The sequence below is a fragment of the Athene noctua genome, chromosome 6 (genome assembly GCF_965140245.1).
Source record: "Athene noctua chromosome 6, bAthNoc1.hap1.1, whole genome shotgun sequence".
NCBI classification, from domain to species: Eukaryota; Metazoa; Chordata; class Aves; order Strigiformes; family Strigidae; genus Athene; species Athene noctua.
The window spans coordinates 26,559,558-26,581,490 of NC_134042.1; the positions used below are offsets into that span (position 1 = coordinate 26,559,558).

The following is a 21,933-nucleotide window of genomic DNA, read 5'->3' on the forward strand; positions in this document are numbered from 1 at the left end:
AGGGCCCCCCTCCCACCCGCCGTGCTGGAGCTGCACAGAGCCCAGCTCCCCTCTACTGGCTGACTGCTGTGAAGCTGTTGGTTGTTGTGACAGTAGCTTCAACCTGGGAACCATGTACTTACAGTGCAGACACTGGGTGAGGAGGGACCCCTTAAGGCAAAGAAGGAAAAACTCCCAACAAGCCCCCAACTTACAGCAGCATCAGGCAGTTGACCTGCTGTTCTCCTGTTCACACACACTCACACAACCCAGTTTCAGCCTTTAATATAAATGCAGCCACTCCACCCCATAATTAAAAGTTACCAAAAAAAACCTCCAGCCTACTTTTTTTGTTTGCTTAGGTCAAGGCTGCCAAGGGAGCTGCTTTTGCAGCTCAGTACTCCTGCTCCTACCCTTCTTTCCATATAGGCTTATTTCAGCTGCAGAACTCTTCCATGGCTCACTCCTGCAATTTCTTTAATCTCCCTTTCTCATTCCAGTTTAGTCCTCCGAGGCAGTTAGATAAGCCTTTGTACTTGAGCTATTCACGGACAAATTCTGACAACAGATATTCAAAAGCATCATTTGTGTTAAATTGTTTTAACTGCTGTGTCCCTTAATTCAGCTGTTGCATCATTTTTAGCCAATTAGTTGTTTTCTAAAGGCCCGAAGTCCCTGTTGCCCCCAAAAGAAAAGGCAGTCCAGTCTTAACAATTGAGAGCTTGTGTTCCCAAGTTCTTGCTGCTAAATCTAGAATGCAGCAAGCCTAATTTGACATCACTTTCTCTTTAGGAAAAAGAAAAAAAAAAAAATTTAAATCCCATTTGGGATTATGCAAGCTCCAAGCAATTTCACACAGTTCGTAAGGCCCCAATCCAAATGCAAGTGCACTGTCCACATTAGGACCATCTTAGTTTCCCAACACTTGATTTCAGATTGCTTCAGCTTGAATCCCTTCATCCTGGTACCACTAATTCAGATTATTGCTAAAAATACAAACAAACAACAGAACCAACTTTTATTAATTTCTAAGACAACAATCAGAAGTGTATTTCTCCAACACTAGTCAAGGTACAGGCTTCACCACACACTCATGCCTTAAAAAGAGGCTGGTTTATATAACAGAAAGGTAAACAAGTCATTTCCCAACTGCCTTAAAGGCAGGCAGTTATCCACAGAAACACAGAAGCCTGCAGAGATAAAATTAACATCCTGCAACTGTTTAAACCAGAGGACAAAGCATTTGCTTCAGGAAGTCACACAGAAAAAGCCAGAAATCTCGATCACTTTATGACCAAATTTAAGGTCCAGGTGATGCCAAACAATCCCTGTCAGATTGAACTGCTACATAAATCTCCCTCTGGAGGCTGAGCCCTGAAAGGCACTGAGACCAAGTCCCATTATTTCACTTTACTGGCACATGAAAAGCTGTAAGTACGTTTACTTTATTCCCCACAACATCTCTTCAGTAAATTGGTAAATGATCTTGCTTACCAAATCTACCTGATCTAAAAGACTGCTTAAACAACCCGCAGTAAAATTCTCACGCTTGGTAGCAGTTTGGACTACCGTAAAACGAAGTTCAGAAGCTCAAATTAAATCCTTGCTTAGCACACACACACACACGGAACAGTCACTCCGACAATTCTCACAGCACCATCAGCCGCTGCAGGGCCCGGCAGCTCTTCGGCCGCTTACCAGACATTTGCAGTTTTCATTCAGAATGCACAGCTACGTACTCTGAGTACGGATAAAACGTCAAACTGAAGCATTGCAGGTATTCATAATCTATTTAATAGTGGGACACCAAAGAAATACTACACATTGTTCTTGAGCACATTAGATTTTGATTTAAGCAATCGCAATGGATGCAGGAATTTCTCAAAAATAGTCTTCTATATTCTACAATCCACAGTTTACTGTATCAGTCTAATAAGTCATATCATGATATACTGTTTGTGCTAACTGGTCTGATAGTCTGATCTTTAGCAAAGCATCCTTCCCCTTCCTCCACCCCCCCCAAAAATGTTGACAAAATTCAGCCAAATTTTAAAAAATTATGACTTATTTTAGACTCTTTTGTTGACCTAAACACAATGGGAGCTACCAGTTATACACAGTTTATGAACGATGTTGCATTTTAATTCTAAAAAATCTTCATGCTGATACAATAAAATATTTTATACAGCGATCAATTTTTAATGCTTTATTCATAGATTAAAAGAATATACATTTAACATAAACCATACAACATCAGTCATCAATTCAAACATTCAGCTGGTTTCCTTACATTTTCTGTCAGGAGTTTTTTTTTATCTGATCACATTTATAAGATAAAATCTCACCACATCTGGCATATACACACACTGTGCCAGTGGATTCACTCTACTGATGTACATATAAAATCCGCATGGTATGTGCTCACTGGAGACAAAACAGCGCACACCTGTCAAAAGGTCATTTTAATATAAGATGGTAAAACCATTTGTAAAACACATATAAACTTTTCCATAAATAGAATCATATCTGGACATCTGTTGCATAAATTGTGTTTTCCAAAGCTTACAATATAGCAGCCAGGTCTCAGCACTGCTGGGCACCCACGTTGGCCACTTACTTTATTATTGCAGACTGTCCTTTAAACATTAAATGCACAACATTCGTACCACTTAAAACTGGGGTCAGGTGGAAGTCTCACAGAGACCACGTCTGTACCGCGGTTGCCCTGAAACAGTTAAATCGGCTTTTAAAGCCTCTCAGATATAACAAGATTTTAAAACATACTTCATGGAATGTTCTTCATGCATCATAGCAGCTCATACCTGTGATAGAACAAGCTTTGTATTTGTTTCCTTTCCTTCCTTTACATTCACTATTCACAGTGAAACAGGTGCATGTTTGTTAAGAGTTCTGAGGTTGCTGACTGAGCCACAGCACAGCTGTGTACCACAGGTCGAAATTCGACCTTATATATTACAATCTAGCAGTATCTGGCTGGCCAAAAGTTGGCCTGCCCCTGCCAGCATGTGGGCACTTCTTCGTTTTTAATCTATTCTTTGGCAGCTGACACAGGCGCTGACAGAGAAAATCCAGTGACTTGGTTGCTAGGGATTTCACGACTAATGTTTGTTTGCAGGTGTATACCTTTGTATTGAAGTCTTCACTGTTATGTTTTTACCTCATCGGAGTGCACATTCTTGCTTTTCACTTTTAAACTTTGGCCCAAAGCTAACTTTTAAGGAAGATGACAGAACAGGAGAATAAACATGGAGGACTTTGCAAAGAATCCAAAAGACTTATGGAGTGAATCTCTATGTGCAGGTACCTGAATGGCTAGTGTCTCACACCACTGCTCAACAGCCAAGAAAAGCTGAGAACGGTAGTGAAGTCATGCTTCAGAATCTGCACGTGAAATAAAGCAAGGTGAGAGTCTTACAATGAACAGCCCTGGATAGACTTCTCTTCCTTTAAGCCTATTAAGTAGCATGCTACCAGATTAAGCAACAATGACAGCATAGAAATCCACTGGGCTGGGGATATGGGTATTAAAAAGAGTTGGCTCCTGAGCAGAGAACTCCGATATAACAGTAAAATCATTCAAAATGCAGTTACTCAATAAAAGTAAAGTTAGCCGGCAACCTCAGACAGCCTTTGGCTGTATCTCTGTAAGGTTTGGTAGACAAGTCCATTAACCGTGAAAACCCTAAACACTGCCACTTTCAGCTTCTAAACCAATACCCGACTACGTTCTTTGATCAAGAAGTAGAATACACATATATAATTCTATATAGCTAATACTGATTAAACACAGCACAAAAGGGGTTAATTCACGCTACTGAAAAAACATAATAGGACCCTACTTGCATATGTAACCACAGGAATTGTAAATAAGGAGCTAAATGCCTTCACTGAAGCTCTGCATCTCTCTGTAGAAGTGACGGGTTGGCTCAGTGAAGACACTGAGCAGTTCTATGTCCATGACTGCGTGCCAAGGTCGACCCAATCCGAGAGATACTTGCTCAATGAGATTGTGTACTGGATCCACATCCTGATCAGCCAGTTCTCCTTGGTCAAAATCAATGCTTTCTTCTGTGACTTCCAGAACTTTCAGGTCAGAGCCACGAAGACGAGCAATTGCTATAAGATTATGAGCCCAAACTGTGTAACCTAGGAGGAAAGAAAAAGGAAGTTGCTCCGTCATTTTGCTACAAGGCGCCTTTTTTTTTTTTTTTTTTTTTTTTAAACAGAAGTACTTAATACCAGAGCATCTCAACATCCTTCCCAAACTATTCTGCCGTCTTCCATCTGGCAGAATTCCCCTACAGTAGGGGTTTTTTTTGGTTGCAAGTGGTAAAGCCCCATGTGATATTCTGAATAAGAAAGTATCAAAAATATTTCAGGTCATTTGACCAAGCTTTTCTGCATCTAATTTTTTCACCATTTGTAGAGAAGTTGACTTTTTTACTCCAAGTTAAGTTATATCTACAATTTCAAACTTCCTGTGATCTACTTCATAGTATAAATAAATAGAATGAAAAAAGTGAGTAATCAATTATTTTAAGCAAATGTATGAAAGAACTGTTTTAAAACAGCTTGTGCTAGAAAAAAATCTGGTTTGCTTTTGTTGCATTAGCAATAGACTTAAAAAAAACCCCACCCAAAACAAAAACAAAAATCCCCAATACACACAAACCAGAAGTCTCTCCAGGAAATAGGTCACACCAGTATATATATATATAAAAAAAATCTACAATCTCTTGTTATTCTATCTGAGATTATACATAATGACAAAACTTCCCTCTCTTCCCATTAGTATATGCTGGCATCCCTCTTTAAAACCACCTACTCCTCAGTTACATGTTAGTTTTCTGTACCCTGGCTAAGGCAAATGCTGAGCTCCTCCATAACCAGATGCAAACCACAGATGAGCTGGGAACTTCCCTTTTTGGGAGCTCTGCCAAGTCAGCCCTTCCACTGCAAAAGTAAAGATCCATTTCTGCTTTCACCCTCATTCTCACAGGTGCTAAAGGTGAGATGCTCACTTAAACAGCAAGTAAAGCTGCAGTCTGCACAGTATGTGACCTGGGAAAATTAACCTGTTGAGAAATAAAAACTAACTCTAATTTGGTCTTCAACAATGCAGTTAACATGCTCTACATCATAACATAACAAAATAAGACAGCTAGCTAAAGAATTAAGAAAACTAATGTCAAAGTAACAAAGGAGAAATTTTCACTCTATTTTCTTTTACTTTCTCCTACTGTTTGTCTCTAAGGTTATGTAAATATGTTGCTTAGGATACGTTTTCAACAAAGCCTGCACACATCTGTATGACTCATTACTGGTATATTAACCATTAGGAATGCATGAATTCCCACAATTTTTGTCTGCTGATACTTCACCTCCAGCACAACTGTCCACAGAAGGCGAAGCTGTCAATAAGGCTGTAGGACATTAAACCAAATGGAAAATTCTACCTCTACAATGACACTCCCCTATTAGGATTTAGAGGAGCTCATAACTCCTTCCAGTCTTCTTGATCATGAATGAACTTAATAAAGAAATCCTTGACAGAAAGCACAAGAATAAAGGCAACAACTGCAGTTAAGTCCCTTGTACCATTCTTGTGGTTCAGGTATATGGGCTTTGCTATAACTTTTCATGGTCAGATCCTCTATGCTCTGGAACAACCATCTTATTCTCAATTTCATCTCATTTTAAATTAACTCTCCTTTCAAAAGTTTTGCCTGAAGTTTCTCAGTAACCTTCAAGCAGTCAAAAAGACTCTGCCCAACTGAAGTATTCAGAGATAACAGGGAATGGTCACTTCACCACAAGTATCACTGAACAACAAATTCACCACAGGCAGCACCACAATTTGTGTCTCTTTGCTAGTAAAAATTTCAACTTTAGCCTTGTTCACAGGCAGAATAAAACTGAGAATTTCATAGGTAACAGTATGTTTACAACCAAAGTCTTGAAAATGCACACAAAGCATCGTTCTCTTAAGCAAAAGGGAGGGAGGGGAAAGAAAAAAAAGGGTGTAGATCCCATACATGGGCTGTGCTTTTTATTCACAGTGCCACACCATACCACTCTGACTATCCTACTGTCCCTATCTCATCTCAAATGACCACACACTCTTCACTTTAACATCCTTCAATCAGCTTTCCTCTGCTCCTGAAGATGCTACCTTGCTGGAAAGATGATATGACTTCCCACAAAAGACAGAAGAGAATCTTGAGGCACCCAAGGAAGAGTGTCCTTCCGGTATGGTTTCCCCCTTCTCTTTTGGTCAGTGACAAGTGGTAGCCAAAACTATATGTAAATTAAAGCCTTTTTCAGAGCAAACTAATAGCAAAAGAGGGAAAACCAAAAACCCCTGAAAAGTATTAGAAACTGAAGAATCACTTCAGGAGACAGAAGAAACCTGTGCACTTACAAATAAGGTGAATTGTTGCAGCTTGAACAAAGCCACCGTTTTTTTCTTGAAGGAAGCTAGATAGTATCATGAAGAACATGACATGTGGAGCCAGAAACCATTATTTGGCAAACCTCAGAAAATACAAGCCTGAGGCTAAGATGCTGTACTGAAGCATCTCAGCATTCTAATCTTCCTTCCTAGTCACGCTCTTCTCACAGTTGCTACTCCAGAAGAAAGACAGTTATACCATAGTACCAGAGAAGTCATATTCACAGCTTAAAACAAGATCAGGAGGCATTTATAAGCAGCTTAGTTGGCTTCTGCTGCAAGGAGGGGAGAAAAGAAGGGGAAGAAACCTGAATCCCAGCATCTGAGCAAGCGTGATATTTGGCCATTCTCTCCCCCAGGTATACACAGCATCTGTCCAAACAAAGATGATGCAACCACCATTTGCTACACAGAACCGTAGAAGGCATTTGCTTTCCCAATGCTCTGCACAGATTAACACCTTCTACTGAACAGAAATGCTCTGATATTAAATGATACTTATGCTAGCTTATGTTCGGGTATTTTACCATCTTTTTAAGTTTAGACATTAAAGGACTTCCCTGCAGTAGGAGGATAAATTAAGGTAACTTTTTTTTAAATTTTATTTTTTCTTAAAAGGTCCTTAAGCTTGTATTCAAATGTTAAAAGGAACTGCTAAAATCCACATTGAGAGTGGTTAAGGTCATGTACCAGTATCCAAAAATCTGTCAGACCTGGAAACGATAAAGGTGAGACAGCTGAACTGACATCCTCCACTCCGCAATAATTTTTCAGTAGAAGACAGTGGAAAAACTTTTTCTAGCAAATACAGCAGGACCTTCTGACTTCAATGAACTGAAATCTGGATGTACAACCTTCACTGCTGAAGGTCTCTCCTGTTTGTGCTGTGGGACTAGAGATTTACTCCTCCAAGCAATCTGAGGAAATTAATTCATTCTTATGCAACACAATAGAGAGTCATCGCTTAACTCTTCATGCATTGGCAAGCTTGGTCTCAGGAGGCCGATTCCAGTACAAAAAGAACTATTCTGTATTATTTCAGTTGCAGGTGCCTTAAAATTCGCCAGACAACTGTAACTTCTAGCAAGTACTGTACTGAATGACAGAGCTGAATAAAAATGCATGCTTTTTTTTTAAAAAAAAAATTGCATTTATTTGGCAAATAAATAGGTGGGATAAACCTACCTCTAGTATTACTGGTGAAACCAATGCACTCAGCGAGGCAACCTCCTACACATATTTTTCAGCCTTCATCTGCTGGCAAAGTCTTACCAAACTGCCCTCCCCTCAGCCTTGGAGCACTTAACCCATATTATTTACAACAGGAATCACATCATCTATCACCTAACCCTGTCAGCATGACCTCACAGTAAAACAGCAAATGTTTCCAGTGTTCACATTCACATAACCAGCCACTTGGTGGAACCTGCACAGTGCACACAACTTTCAGGATAAGCCTCCTGGAATGTTCAGTTCTTAGTTATCCTCATTTCTGTGAGCAGACTAACAAAATCCTGTGTGACTTCTCAATAGCAGTTAGTAAGCTACAAGTATGTTTAGAATTCATACACAATAACCACCATATTTTCAAACACAAAAATAACAGTATAAGGTACAACAGCGTGTATAGCTACTGTGCAGCAGACTTTCAAACATCACTCCAGTAAAACACATTCCGATGAGAAAGGCTGAAATGTTTTAAGCATTTCAAAGTCACATACTATGCCCATGCAATGTATTACCTACCATGAACAGCTAGCAGAGACAGTCTTGTGCACCTCCAGGCTAATAAGACAAGTGGATCTTCATTCCGGTTGTCGCTAAGATCTGGGAAGCCAGACATATCTATCACATCATTCATTAGTATAAAATGAGTGAGGAACTTGTCATACTGCCTGGATATGAGGTCAACAACAGCCCCTGAAACACAAGTGATGTAGCTGTCAAAATGAATCCTCTCTAGGGGGATACTGGGCTTCAGAATCCTTAACATATCATCACTCTTGACATCAAAAGCCATTATATACACCCGAAGATTAGTGCTGTTGCGAGTCAGCGCCTTCCAATTCTCATCTTCTGGCATACTGTCCAATGACTTGTGCATTATGGAAACACTGTGGACCAGGAGGGACAGTCGATGCAAAGGCACATGGTTGCTGTCAGCCAGGACTCTTGCCATTTCAGCTGTAAAATCACAGAAATCCAAAGCGAGCGAACGCAGATTCACAAAGCGCTCCAATTCAACCGCAGTGATAAGAGTGGTATTACCAGGGATGTGGTTGTCCAGTAAGCTCAGATGTTCCATGGTGTTGGCTATGGGGTTTGATAAGGAGGACAATGATGTGGGAGTTACTATTTGCAGCATAAACCCACAAGACAGCCATTTCAATTGCCTGCTATTGCCTAATATCTCTTCAAACAGCTGTTGTATTCTGCAAGTAAACAAAACAGACAATGATCCTATTAAACATGGTTTAGTCTTACCAACTGCATATCATTCTATTTTTTTTAATTCGAGAATTATTCTTCTTTCATTTATGGCTGTATTTTGCAAGAAGGAGCTATTATTATGGTTCTTGTGAACAACAAATGTTAGAACCTGACTCTACGGACCTCCCACAGCAATTTAACCTTCAGTGCACTTAAAAGGTTAAAATATTGAAGTATCTTGGGAAAAATTATGTACTTTGTCTTTCAAAAACAGTGGCACACTATGAACCTTCATTTCATGTATTTCTCAGCACGTATTTAACACCCTCCCACATACATTTTAAGGTTATGCAAATAAGAAAACCTGTAATGCTTTTAAAACACAGTTCTTAAGTTTTTAAAACAGCTTTTCATATTTGCTAACCTCTCCAGAACTGCAAATTCAGCATGGAAAAAAAAAAAAGTCATTTTCAATGTGAAAGCTTGCAGAAACTTGACTTTCAGCATAAGTTGGAATGATCTGAAACTACCTGCTTAACTTTGCCTCATTAAAGGGCTAAGTACAAACATACAAAAAGTATATAAAAGTATAAAATACAATAAAAGTATCTAAAGTAGATCCTTTGAATAATTCTGAATGTACAGCTAACTGGACTTTCAAGTGTCAACAGGTTCAAGTTTTACCAACATAACTTGGACCTGGTAACATTTCAATCTCAGATTATCAGTGCCAGATCCTCTTGCTATTTACTAGGCTGAATGATTACTATGCACTGCTGCATCCATTTTTTTTAATGAAGCAATGTTCTGTAAGTTAGCTATTTAATTTGAGAAGGCAAGAGAAGTATTTTAAGATAAGATTTTTAATATTGAATTCAAATAGTGCAGTCAAATTCTACAAACTTTCTCCAAATAATTATTTTGCCAGTCTTCATCCCACAGCTGCTAAGGCCCAAAAGAGTGCTCCTGCCTAAATGGCAAGTGTTCTTTGAGCATATACGTTCTAGGACATGTGTAGATGAGAGTTTGATCTCATACCCTGGTCAGTCAGAAAGAAAGATCAGCATTTAAGGGAAGCAGTTGAGCCAGGCTATGACAGTTCCATAAAATGTCAAGAAGATGTAAACACCTCCAGTACAAAATGAACAGAAATCTTTGTGCCTCAGGTAATGTTTTGCACAGAACACTTTTTCTTTTGTTGTTATGAGCATCATGTATTTTATACATCTAAGCAAAACAGCCTTGCAAGTTACTATTCTCATCCATGTGTCTCTAGCCGAGATAATGTCCAGACAAAATTAAAGGCTTATTTAGCCCAGTATTCTGACTGACAGCAGAGAAACACTAACACCTTAAGAAGTGCGACAGAATAAGAAAAGCACAGAGGGATATTTCTCAAAGACCTCCTTAGTTTCCAAAAATTTCTAACTCGGACCTCCTGAGCCAGAGATGGCTTTCTGTATTTAGTAATCCTCAGGGACCTCACTTCTACAAATTTATCCAGGCTCCTCTTTGAGCCAAGTAAGCTCTTAGCAACTGTAACATCCAATAATAAAGAACTCTGCAGTGAGATTCCCCCCCTCTTATTGCTCGCTCTGAACCTGCCACCTACTACCTTTGATGCCCCATAATCCTTTGTTGTAAGAAAGTTTAAAAGAACAATCTTTATTCATGGTCTCCCTTTGCAAATTCTTATTCATCCTCTCCCTTGCCTGCATGTGCTTTTGTCCTTCTCCTAAGAATGTACTGGGTTTGCAAGGCCTGACTTCTCTTTGCAAGTGGAAGAGTTCGTGTGGTTCTTATATTTATCTATTATACACCTCAGAACAGTTCCCAAGGTTTTGCCTAGTATAGTCATCAAGTTTAAAGACTTCAGTTCTTCCAGATCTTCTCTGAATATTTTTTTTAAACTGAGGACTGGCAACTGCATCACAAATTAAACACAGTTTTAAACAACAGGTCAAGAGTCACGGACAGTGTAGGTTTGCGATTTTATTCCTACATTGTTTTATAGTTCAGAAGAGCCCTGTTTGATCCCGGCATTGTTTGTTTCATAACTATTCCTGCCAATGCTTAAATTGAAGGTAGATTCACTGACAATTCCTCTTCTACCACAGGAACCTATCTAATTTCTTCCAATTAGAAAAGACTCTTCCCTTTCCCCTCTCACCATCACATCCACAGAAGGTGCTATAATGGTGGCAGCAATGCTAGAATTTATTTTGTAGTAGTCATATTAGTCAATCTTGATAGTGCTTGTAATATTTAACAGAACAACTGAAAAGATGACAAATCAATTTTGAGATACTCGATAGAATACTACTATCTATTTACCTCACTGCACTAAAGATCTCTTTAAATTGTACTTCTAATACAACTTAAACATCTAAGATTGGAAGAGTACTGTTCTAGTACTAGCACAACTTAATGAAAAGAAATATGACACAGAACTCTGCAGCTGTAGGGTGTTTTTTTTCCCCTGTGAGAACTGTACTAAGTAACTTCTAACAAGAGAGACAGCATTAAATCAGTATCTACATCAACTTTTCACTGCAAGCACCAAAGTATTTATACAAGTATTCAGATTTGTGCTGATAGTCTACCAACCCATTGGGTCCTAATAAAACTTCCCAGCCTCCTTCCCCCACTTTTTTACCAATTTAATAAAAAGAGATCAAATGTGTCAATAGAGAATATTTAATAGTGATCACTTTTGGATTGTTTTTAATACATGCTTTATATAATGCCAGACAGGAAGCACAATATAAACCACATGCCATTAGTTTAAACGTGTTTCAAATAAATTTTTCAAACACCCTAACAGGGCTCTTTCCTCCCCTGCAAATTCTTACGCACATCCTATTTTTCATAAACAGACTGCATCTAACTGGAGTTAGCTAAAACAGATTGAACTGTCTTCTAGAAATTTAGATACATTAAGTGAATTCTTGTGAATTAACACCTACTTGATTATCATATGAACTTTTACTTCAATTGCCTAGCGCATAGTACAGTATTTATCCTAACTTACACATGGTTATCTTAAAGCTCACTTATAAAGCTGAAGTTTAAGCATGGTTTAGTAAGCATAACACAGAATATAAGCAGAGCTCAGCAACATAACCTAGTGATGCCTTGACAAGTCTACTTAATCAGTCCCCTTTGCTCCCTCTAAGCAGCAATTACGGGATGTTTACCACCAACCTGAAACCTACCAATGATCATACTGGAGCAAACTATATAAAAAAAAACCCAAACTCAAAATAAATTACTTTCATAATTAATGCCTCAAATGGCACTTTCAGCCAGGGGACAGACCAAAGCCTGGCTAGACAGTCTGAGTTACTGTTTAAGCCCAAAAACCAGTCCTGACCAGTACTGAAGCACACTGATGGCCCTGAACAGGAAACAAACATATTACTAAGGTCCATATGGAGCCCATTTGTTTAATTAAAGACTATCAATCATTATGTTTTGTTTAATAACAGAGACTAAACTGGTTCTTTTGGAAACCAAACTATCTGAACCACACAGATCAATCATGGGAAGGATTTCAGAAAGGCAAAATTTTAAACAACCACCCTTTGTTCAACTCAAGACAAATGTACTGTTTACCCTGAGCTTCCCAACAGTAATGAACTAAGTTGTAAAGAGAATTTTAGAAAGCAACCAGGGACACATATGCTATACAGAAAAAGAACATGCATTACAAACCCTGCAAGGGTACAGTTTTGAAAACACCATCGAAAGCCTCCTCTCCCTCAGAACAACCCTTAGTCTTAACCTGGGGAAGCATCCTAACGGTTCTGTGCTAGCTGAGATTTCACCCACAATCTGTTACACTCAGCTCAATGCTACAGACTTAAGGAAGTGTCACATTTTCTTCCCCAGCTGCTTTAATTGCAAAAGTTCCTGAAACAGCAACTAAGGTTTATCACCATACGGGTCCCAAAAATTCTCAGCTATCAATAATGCTGTCTCCAAAGGCTGCTCAATCTCTTTCAGTGTTAGTTATCAGTTAACTGATGCAACCCCCAAGTGCAAAAGGCGACTAAAAAGCCATAAAGGTTTACTTCCTGAAGTAACTCTGCTGCTAGTGCTGATGAACTTGAGAACACTGAATAAAATACTGCCAGCTTTCCTTTAATTTAGAAAAGGACTAGCAGGTCCCAAATAAATTGTTTTATTCTGGGGAAAAAAAACCACCACCAAACAAGAGGTTGCATTTATTTACTCACTCCAAAACATGCAAAGGTCAATATTAACCTCAAATTAGATAAAGAGTTTTGAACGGTTTATGGCTCTGAAATGTGCATACTTATTTTTGTTATTTGTTTGAAGAAATGTTTAACCATACACCCAGCTTAGGTGGCTCTCTTAAGCCCCCTTGGGCCAAGCATATTTTCACAACAAAGGATATGAAACAAAGGAGCTTTTATCAAACCAGCCTTTTACCTGCATACAGCAATACAGTACATATAAACAAAATCCCAAATTGCTCTAAATTTTGCAAGCTAAGCATAATGGATGACAAAACCACACAGTATGTGACACACATCTGTATTTGCACTGTTTTGCAAATTTAAGTCAGGACCAAACATTTAGCTCAACGTTTGTGTTCACATACATCTGATAATAAACCTAGACTAGTTTTAAAACCACTCTAAAAAATAATAGTAAAGATCTAGAGTGGCTGTACTTACTCCACTCCCAAGCTACAAAAAGATGTTCAAACTGACACAAATTGAAACAATGGTATTCACCAGGTTTTATCTATATGGAAAGTTCTAGCATAAGTGCTAAAATAGTTAAGTTAGCATCACTCCCTCTGCGGTAATTCATTCCGTAAGTCAGTAGCTTTTTACATTGTATTTAACCTTTTCCAAAGAAGAATTTCCTGTTCTGATTTATAAGTATTCAAGGACTGCACCATAATGTAATTATGGCAAGCTAAAATACACCTCCGAACTAAACAAGCCCATTGAGAGATATGATCTTCCAGGAATTCTGCAAATACATAACCTAGTTTTGAGATGCAACCTGAAGTTGTTTGTGTTTATGTTCTCTTTCAAGTTTACTTGCTACATGTCCTTGACTCTTGTGAAATACAACAGATTACTTCCTTTTCTAATTTTCTCATGTACAGCAATAGCAGAGGTGCTGGTAACACCCCCCCATCCCTCCTCCCCTTTCATGCTATTAACATAATATTGTTTCTAGAACACAATGAAAAGAGGAAATAAAGGATTCTTACCCTGCTGAGAAGGGAAAAAAAAGAAAGCCACAAAACCAGACTACTTCATGTAAATAGTAGGAATAGAAATCAACTCAATTTAAGAATTTAGATTCTCATCCTATTAAAAAACTTAAAGCTTTCTCAGTCATTTATTTCAGGCACAAAAAATATGTGTTCTGTTATCTGTTATTACTTTAATATATTTGACAATTTACAAATATAACTTACTGCTTAATTTTCTTGCCATCAGGGTCAACCTTGCCGAGGTATGTATTTGATATACTTCCATGTTGCTGCAGAATGCTTATATCCCCAAAGAGACTTAACTTCTGGAGGTTCCTATGAAATGACAAAATAGAAAGGAATCTGTACACAAAATTAAAACACTGAAGAATCATTGTGGGTAAGACACACACAGACGATAAGAACACATTATTACACGGAACACACAGTCTGTTTTGGGAAACATTCTACTGTCCTGGAATACAGGCACATATGGAACTACAGAAAATGAGACTGAAGTATAAAAGGGAAGAGGACTACTACACAAACTGCTGAATCCAGCTGTAAAGGCAAATGCCAGTTTTCAGTCACCACAGGAGTATTTTCCGCAAGCCAGTGCCACAGAGAAAACTTTCAGCAGTGCTTCCGTGCCCTTTTTAATCCTTGAAACATGTGTGTCAAGTGTCACAGATGAAAATATCAAATACCTATTCCTTTTAACATTTAACGCCCAAGTAGAATGCAACCACAAACAACCCTGTCCGAGCACTTATATTGCAGCTGGGTTACAAATGGGAGCCCAAACCTGCCTCAATTCAGGGAACACAAACCTCAGGCAGGAAAAGCAAAAGCTCCCCACATCTTAAGCAGTGTCTAACTCATGTTATATCAAAGCTGTTCTGATATTTCCCGTCAGTGACCAGAAGAGGACTAGTCCACCATGACATATAATTTTAATTTTTAGAAGAAATACCTAAGAGAAGTGAAAGAACCACCTCTAAATTTATGCTGGACATGACTCAGTGTGCTAGACAGACAGTTTTCCTTTCCCTAGTACAGTTTATTTTTCTGACTTGCATCTTTTCTATTCCTAAAAAAGATCAAGCAAGAGATATGAAAATGACTGCAGTTTTAGAGTAGCTGTGTGGCATTTACTTTTAAGACTTATTTTCTTAACTAAGTCTCAGGCCAACATTTGTTTTACTTATACATGCTGTAAATTAGATTTACTCAACATGCAAGGACAAGTCTGCACTTGATAATTAACATGGCAGAAACCCCAGTTTCATCACAAATGATACATGAGTTAAATTCATCTTAAACAGTAGATGCCAATTAACCTGTAGCTGACAATGAAGTGAGTTACATAAATCCTTATTTCTGCTGGCTTACAAATCACATGCTAATATTTCGGATCAGCTTTGAGGAAAATATAATTACAATGCTCAAAGTGTAGGGAAGCTCTGGTGCCAGTTCACTACCTCCACAATATGAGCTGATATTCTACCAAGGGGGAGGGGAGAGTATCAAGTAGTCAAGTTGTAAATTTTTTTAAGTAAATATCAATTACAGTCCATAATTGATATGTACCATGAGTCATAATTTACCTGTTTTGAAGTTCTTATATTCAATAACCATACACCAGTTTCCTGAAATCTATCCACTGTTGCATCTGCTACTTTTCTTCTATAGGTGAACAACAACTTAATAGTAAGATCCACAAGCTTTATATTGAGTCAGACAAATACTGGAGCAAAATACCTAGATTTTACAGCTGTTTCAGAAATCATAACAATATTTAGTCATTTAAATACTGGGCTACTTTACTGATGATGCATTAACATAAACTGAGCCATGGCCACATGCTCAGTATTTTATAAATCTGACTAAGACTGATCAAACTGAAGAATAAGCTTGGCAGGGAAATCTGAAGACACTGGCACCATCAACAGAGAGTATTTTGAGCTCTTCTTTCCTCAAAAGCTGTAAAAGATAGTCTGGTATGACAGGGAAAGCAGCAGAAACCTCCACCTGGAAAGGCAGCATTCACAGCCAATGCTATAATTAAGCTTTTATCTTCTGATCTCAGTGACTTAATTCTGAGAGCTAAAACACAAAATGCAATCTTCAGAACAATTTTTAATTACCTGCATATATTCATATCACACACAGGTCTTGTTTTGTGTTACTCATACCCCCAGTGAATGCTACTGTAGGCAGGTATTAATTTTAGAGCCATCGAACTACAGGACACATGAAACCCTATTTACTAGTATCCCACACATTTTTGCTACATCCATTCAACAGCCATTTCATGCTCTACGGAGACGCACAGTAAAGTTCCCCGCCTCAAAACTTAAGCAACGAAAACATCCAATTATTTTTCCATTCACAACAGTTATTACCATCAACAACCCTGATCACAGTTCAACACATTAGATTTTTGCCGCTATTTGAAGTGTCATACAATCTCTGTGGCATTCATCTTACATCTCATCTTTATTTCAGAGAGCTAGTAAAGTGATTGCTATTTAAATAAAAATGTTTAGAAGTTAATTGTCATCTTCTGCTAAAAGTTATAATGGCATCTTAATCCTATGTACGACCATACACACAGCTGGGAAAAAACATGTCTTTTGAGGGATTTCTAAACCATTTCTGTTCCACTAGCTCAAAAAGCATACTAAAAGTAGTAAATTATTACTAGGCTCCATCTTCTGTTTTGGTTGGGTTTTTTGAACATTTAATGAAAAAAGAACAAAATGGCCTTGCTTACATTCAACATGAACAAAGTGGTAAGGCACGTATTGTAGTATTATAACAGTTTCTGCCAGTTTCAGCTGCCTTCTCAGACCAACAGAAGAGAGTCATAAAAAAACCTCAAATACAGATGCAGTCTACTGTTTTGAGCGATTCACCAGTTTTTGGCAACCCCAAGACAGATATCATGTTTCACCAAGTGTCGTGGTTTAACCCCACCTGGCAACTAAGCGCTACACAGCTGCTCGCTCATACTAAACCCAAAACACAGCACTGTACCAGCTACTAGGAAGAAAATTAATCAGGACAACCAAGATATCACAGTTTTACTATAATATGCGTTTTTGTTTCCACAGCAAAGATCAAACCAGTCACAGAAATTAACATATTGCAGAGGAAGGGGGGCGGGGGGAGACAGGGAAATAACTACCTTCCTATCTTCCTCTGTAAGCAGCCAGAGGAGAGAACGTTCTTTGGGATTTCAGAGTTACATAAAAGAACACAGAATTCTCCTACTGAATGATCAGCAGTTGCTTATTAGCTGCTGTATGCACTGATATGACTCACGGAAAGTTTGTTGCCCTCCCACTTGCCTTCGAGAACTTGGTTTAGAAAGATCAATTTGGAAAGATAAGGATCTCGTAAGAGCCACTAAGAAACAACTCGCCCCTCCCAATACTGCTACAGAACATTATGCCCACTCGCCCCCCCCCCTTTTTTTAATAAGATGTAGAACATCAACTGTTTAAACAATAACATACTTTGTTACTTTGCTTCATTTACTGTCATAAACATAATAGCTCATGGAAAAGTTACAGATCACTATAAATGCTACTTTAGTTCATTTTACTTAAATAAATTATAAATTTTTAGAGCTCATCATGGTCCCAGCACTATTAAAGCAATATTCTGAGAGCAATATGCTGCCACCCACAAGATAAAGTTTATGACAATTTGAGCTCTACCTCAAATAGGAGACTAACCCAGAATATACCTTCTTGGATGATAACTGGCTGCCAGCAGTAATACTTGTCAGAATATCATCAGTTATTGTTAAACAAAGTTGTGGATAAGTAGTTATTTCCTTAACTTCACCAGAATTAGCAGAGGTTGCTCCAAAATACTTTTTCGAAGACTTAACATGCAGATTTGCTTAGAAATTAACAATTCTATGTTGTACAGAAAATGCTTTTATTAGCAAAAATACACACCATTCTTCTCTACAGAAGAGAGCATACAGAAATTGCATTACTTCTAGTTATTACTTTCCTTAGGTCCTGAAGTATTTTAAATCCTCAAGAATTCTAGAGACATCTAAAGTACTGGATTTTCTTCCTGCAAGCAGGGAAGTTGTTACTGTATTGTTTAATAATAGATTTAAAAGCCTACAACAAGATTATACAGTTAAGAAACAGTATGCCATTTCACAAAAGTAGATTTCTTCCTCTCCAGTTCTGAAGTATAAGATGGAAATTCTTTGAACTTCTCTGCCAAAAAGCTATCATAAGGGCTGAACAGCAGTTATGAAAGAACCATCCTGTTTTAAACTTACTTTCAAAAGGAATGCATTTACAGTGATCCAGCCACTGGAAAAGTTAAAAACACTGCTGTTTCCATTATTTTGGAAATTACAATAGCTATCCCACGTACAACGACATACAGCTAACACAAGAAGAAATTACTAACTACCCATAAGTTACAGATGAATAAACAGAAGCAGAGCAATAAAGTGACTGGACTACAGTCGTTCCTTAGACAAAGCTAAGCATCAGGCAGGTGACCTCTGATTTCAACATGCAGCAATAACTAAGCAGCAATTTCACATATGTTAATGCTCCTTCCCACCTGGTTTCAATCTCAAAACTCTACCTAAAGAGCTAAAAAACTGTGTTCTACGTGCAAACTAATCAGTTAATGGTAGTTACCTTGCAAGAAGAAAAATAAATCAAAATAAACTAAAAACCTTGTCTGTGCAAGGGAAAAAAAGGAGTCTATTCAGAAAGAAAGTCTGAATAAAACGTCAAGTGTTTAATGTAAATCTCCCCCTCCCCCAATTTTTTTAATGCTCATTAAAAAAAGCCTGCTGTAATAACCAGGTACCCTGTGTTCCCCAGTCATACATTATTCATTTCAAAACAGCAGCATGCAAATGATTTAAAGACAGCAAGAAAGTACAGTAATGCTAAATCCTGTCAAAGCTGGTAACTTTTTACCTCAGGCTTACCACCGAAATTACACTAATCAGAGAACAGGTACCAGGGAAAACAACTACTTCTACATAGTGTTTTACTGCAGTCCTGAGCCACACCATACGTACAGAATATGTAAAAAGAACTTTAGAAAGCAAGTGCCCTTGTACAAGTTTCAGGTAAGGCCACAGAGAATGAGTCTTTTTCAAAAGAAAAAGTGTACCAAAAGCCTTCCCACAACTCATTTCATTTTGACAGCCTTGTATTCTAGCAAGATAGAGAGGAAAAAAAGAAGCATTCTAGTTTTACCAACAAAACCTCCAGGCAACATCTCCTGCAGACACTATTTATTTTAAAATTCCAAGTCCACGTAGTGATTATTTGTCTCAGATCAGATATCACTAACATCATCAACATTTTTTCCACTGAATGACATCAGCTGGATTTCCCAAAGATTCCAACAGTTAAGTGAAAGCTCCTTAAAGGCAAGAGAAGACCTATCAAGCCATATTAGCATTATTTGCACATCGAGGATTCACAGGGCAAGAAAGAAATTAAGATAAAGGTGAACTGGGACCAAGAAGCTGCTTTCAGAAGGTTTGTAATTCTCAGCCATCGCAGTTGCACCACGGGAAGTACCTGCTGGGCACAACAGCGCGGAGGAACTGAAAGTGAGACTTCACACACCACATTTGCATTCATCTCAAACCAACGAGGAATTACATTGAAAGTTCTCTTGCTTCAAAATCAAGAAGCAAGGAAGGCCTCAAACTACTCTCTAATCCCTCCGGAATCAAAGAGGGGCGGAGACCAGACCATGATTCAGTTGCAGACTGTTTTCCAAGGGCCATCTACAAGGTTTAATTCATCCTGAAAATACCCTGAAATACTTGATGCTTTTTTTTTTTTTTTTTTTTTGGTAGGTGAAGCTATATGCACACAGAGGAGAAATACTATTCAACCATTTCCTATCCTAAAATCTGCATGGCTTTCCAAACACATCATAACCTAACTGTAATATCCTTGCTTTCCTGTCCTAGGTGCTGACTAGAGGCCATATATTAGTATATCTGATTGTTATCTTTTTTAAAAAGATATTTATCTTGATCGCACCCACACACGGTAAAGAGAATGCAAGTATTTTCATTTTAAAGAACTCCAACCTGATGAAATTATCTAACCTGCCAAAGTAAGTATGTGAAAAAGCAGGATCTAAACACATCTGAAGTCCAAACCACAGGAAGAGATTACTATCATTTAAATGCAACTCGGTCAAGAAAGTGCCATGTCCGAAATATTTTTTTCAATAAACAAACATAAAACCCTCCTCTTAGTTAAAACTGAGTCAAATCTGTTTCACAGGTAACACGAGAGCTGGCATGAAAGCTCTGATTTTCAACGGTGAAAACTCATATAGCTAGAAAGGTCAAAGTATTTTATTGGGGCAGTACTCCATCTCTCTCCCTCCATAAAAACACCAGTGCCGTAATTTTAACCCTCCTACTAATTTCTCATGACATTAATTATTTTTCAATCATGCATAAGATGTCCAAAGCCTGTGCGTAGTAAGGCTTATATTTTAAAGTGATAAATGTGCCTTGTTAGGCACCGAATTCAAACTCCCAGCTCTCTCTTGCTCCAGCTGAGCTGCACTCCCCTTCAGAAGGGCCAATAAGTTTGTATTACTCGTTCTGCACACTGACTAGCCGCTTGCCAGCTAAACGTCTGCCTTTATACTCTCCACCAAACTACAGCAGATGATAGAAATCAGGCAGCTCGAAGCAGCGCGCCTCCGGTTCCGCTCCACTCGCAGCCGCGGACACCCCACCGGGCTGCCCGAGTCCCCCCCGCCCCGGGGCTCCCGCGCCGCGGCCCCGGCAGGAACCGGCCGCCGCGGGTCACCCACAGGCGCCGGTGCCGGCTGCGGGCGCCGCTCTCGCCCGCGGAAGCGGACGGGACGGCCGGTCCCCGGCCCGCGCGGCTCTGGGGGGGCCTCGGGGCCCCGCCGCCTCCCCTCACGCTCCCGCCGCCCCGGGCCCGGCCCGGCGCGGTACCTGTTGTTGCGGACGCTGCTCAGGACGCACAGTACCAGCTCCAGGTAGGTCCTCAGCAGGTCGAGCCAGCGCGGGCAGAGCGGCGGCGCCTCCCCGTCGCCCGCCGCCGCGGCGCCCTCGCCTCCCGCCGCCGCCGCCGCCGCCCCCCCTCCGCCGCTGGGGTAGTTGTCGGCGGCGAACTGTACGCGGAGCTCACGGACGAACCAGCCGCACTTGCGCATGAGGAACTCGAGGCGCGGGCGCTCGGCCGGCGAGACGCGGAGGCTGAGGCGGAGGCGCGGCCAGAGGGCCGGGTAGAAGAGGCACTCCCGCCAGTGCGAGCAGGCGGCCGAGGCCCGCAGCCGATCGGGGCCCGCCAGGAAGGAGAAGATGTGGACCACCAGCTCGCTGGGCAGGGAGCCGGCGCCCACCGCCTCCCCGCACACCGACATGCCTGGCGCCGGCCCGAGCCCCGCTGCTGCTGCTGCGGCGGCCCCAGGCGGCGGCGGCCCCGGCCTCGCCTCCGGCTCCTGCGACAAAAACAACAACATCAATGACAAGGCGGAGGGGGCGGGCGCCGGCCGGGACGCGGCTGCTGCCGGGACGCACCACCCGCGCCGCCGCCGGGGGGGGGACGGGGGGTGGAGCGGGGGCCCTACCACCGCCCAGCGCGGCGGGGAGGGGCGCGAGGTGGGCCGGACCCCCCGCCCAGCGCGGCGCCGCGTCGGTCCTACCACCCAGCCCGGAGGGGGAGCGCGAGCGAACGCGCCGCCGGCGCCCCGCTCTGTTCCTGCGGGGCGAGGGGAGCCGCCGCGGCGGGGGGAGGAGGAG

General features: G+C 40.3%; 1 protein-coding gene across 1 annotated transcript; it reads right to left on the minus strand.

Annotated features, from left to right (window-relative positions):
* Window positions 1-45: 45 nt before the first annotated feature.
* Window positions 46-21,875, minus strand: FBXO33 (F-box protein 33). The gene is made up of 4 exons (XM_074909923.1): window positions 21,124-21,875; window positions 14,346-14,456; window positions 8,198-8,883; window positions 46-4,146 (listed from the first exon to the last, which is right to left on the minus strand). Exons 1-4 carry the CDS (start codon window positions 21,651-21,653, stop codon window positions 3,875-3,877), a joined length of 1,599 nt encoding a protein of 532 aa, XP_074766024.1. The 5' UTR covers window positions 21,654-21,875; the 3' UTR covers window positions 46-3,874.
* Window positions 21,876-21,933: the final 58 nt, after the last annotated feature.

Excerpts from the sequence above, each read along its gene's own strand:
- FBXO33 (XM_074909923.1), bottom strand. The coding sequence starts at position 21,653 with ATGTTGTTGTTTTTGTCGCAGGAGCCGGAGGCGAGGCCGGGGCCGCCG. Across the intron at positions 14,457-21,123 it reads AGCAGCGTCCGCAACAACAG|GAACCTCCAGAAGTTAAGTC; the intron begins GTACCGCGCCGG and ends GTCATTTCATAG. Across the intron at positions 8,884-14,345 it reads GATGGCAAGAAAATTAAGCA|AATACAACAGCTGTTTGAAG; the intron begins GTAAGTTATATT and ends GTTTACTTGCAG.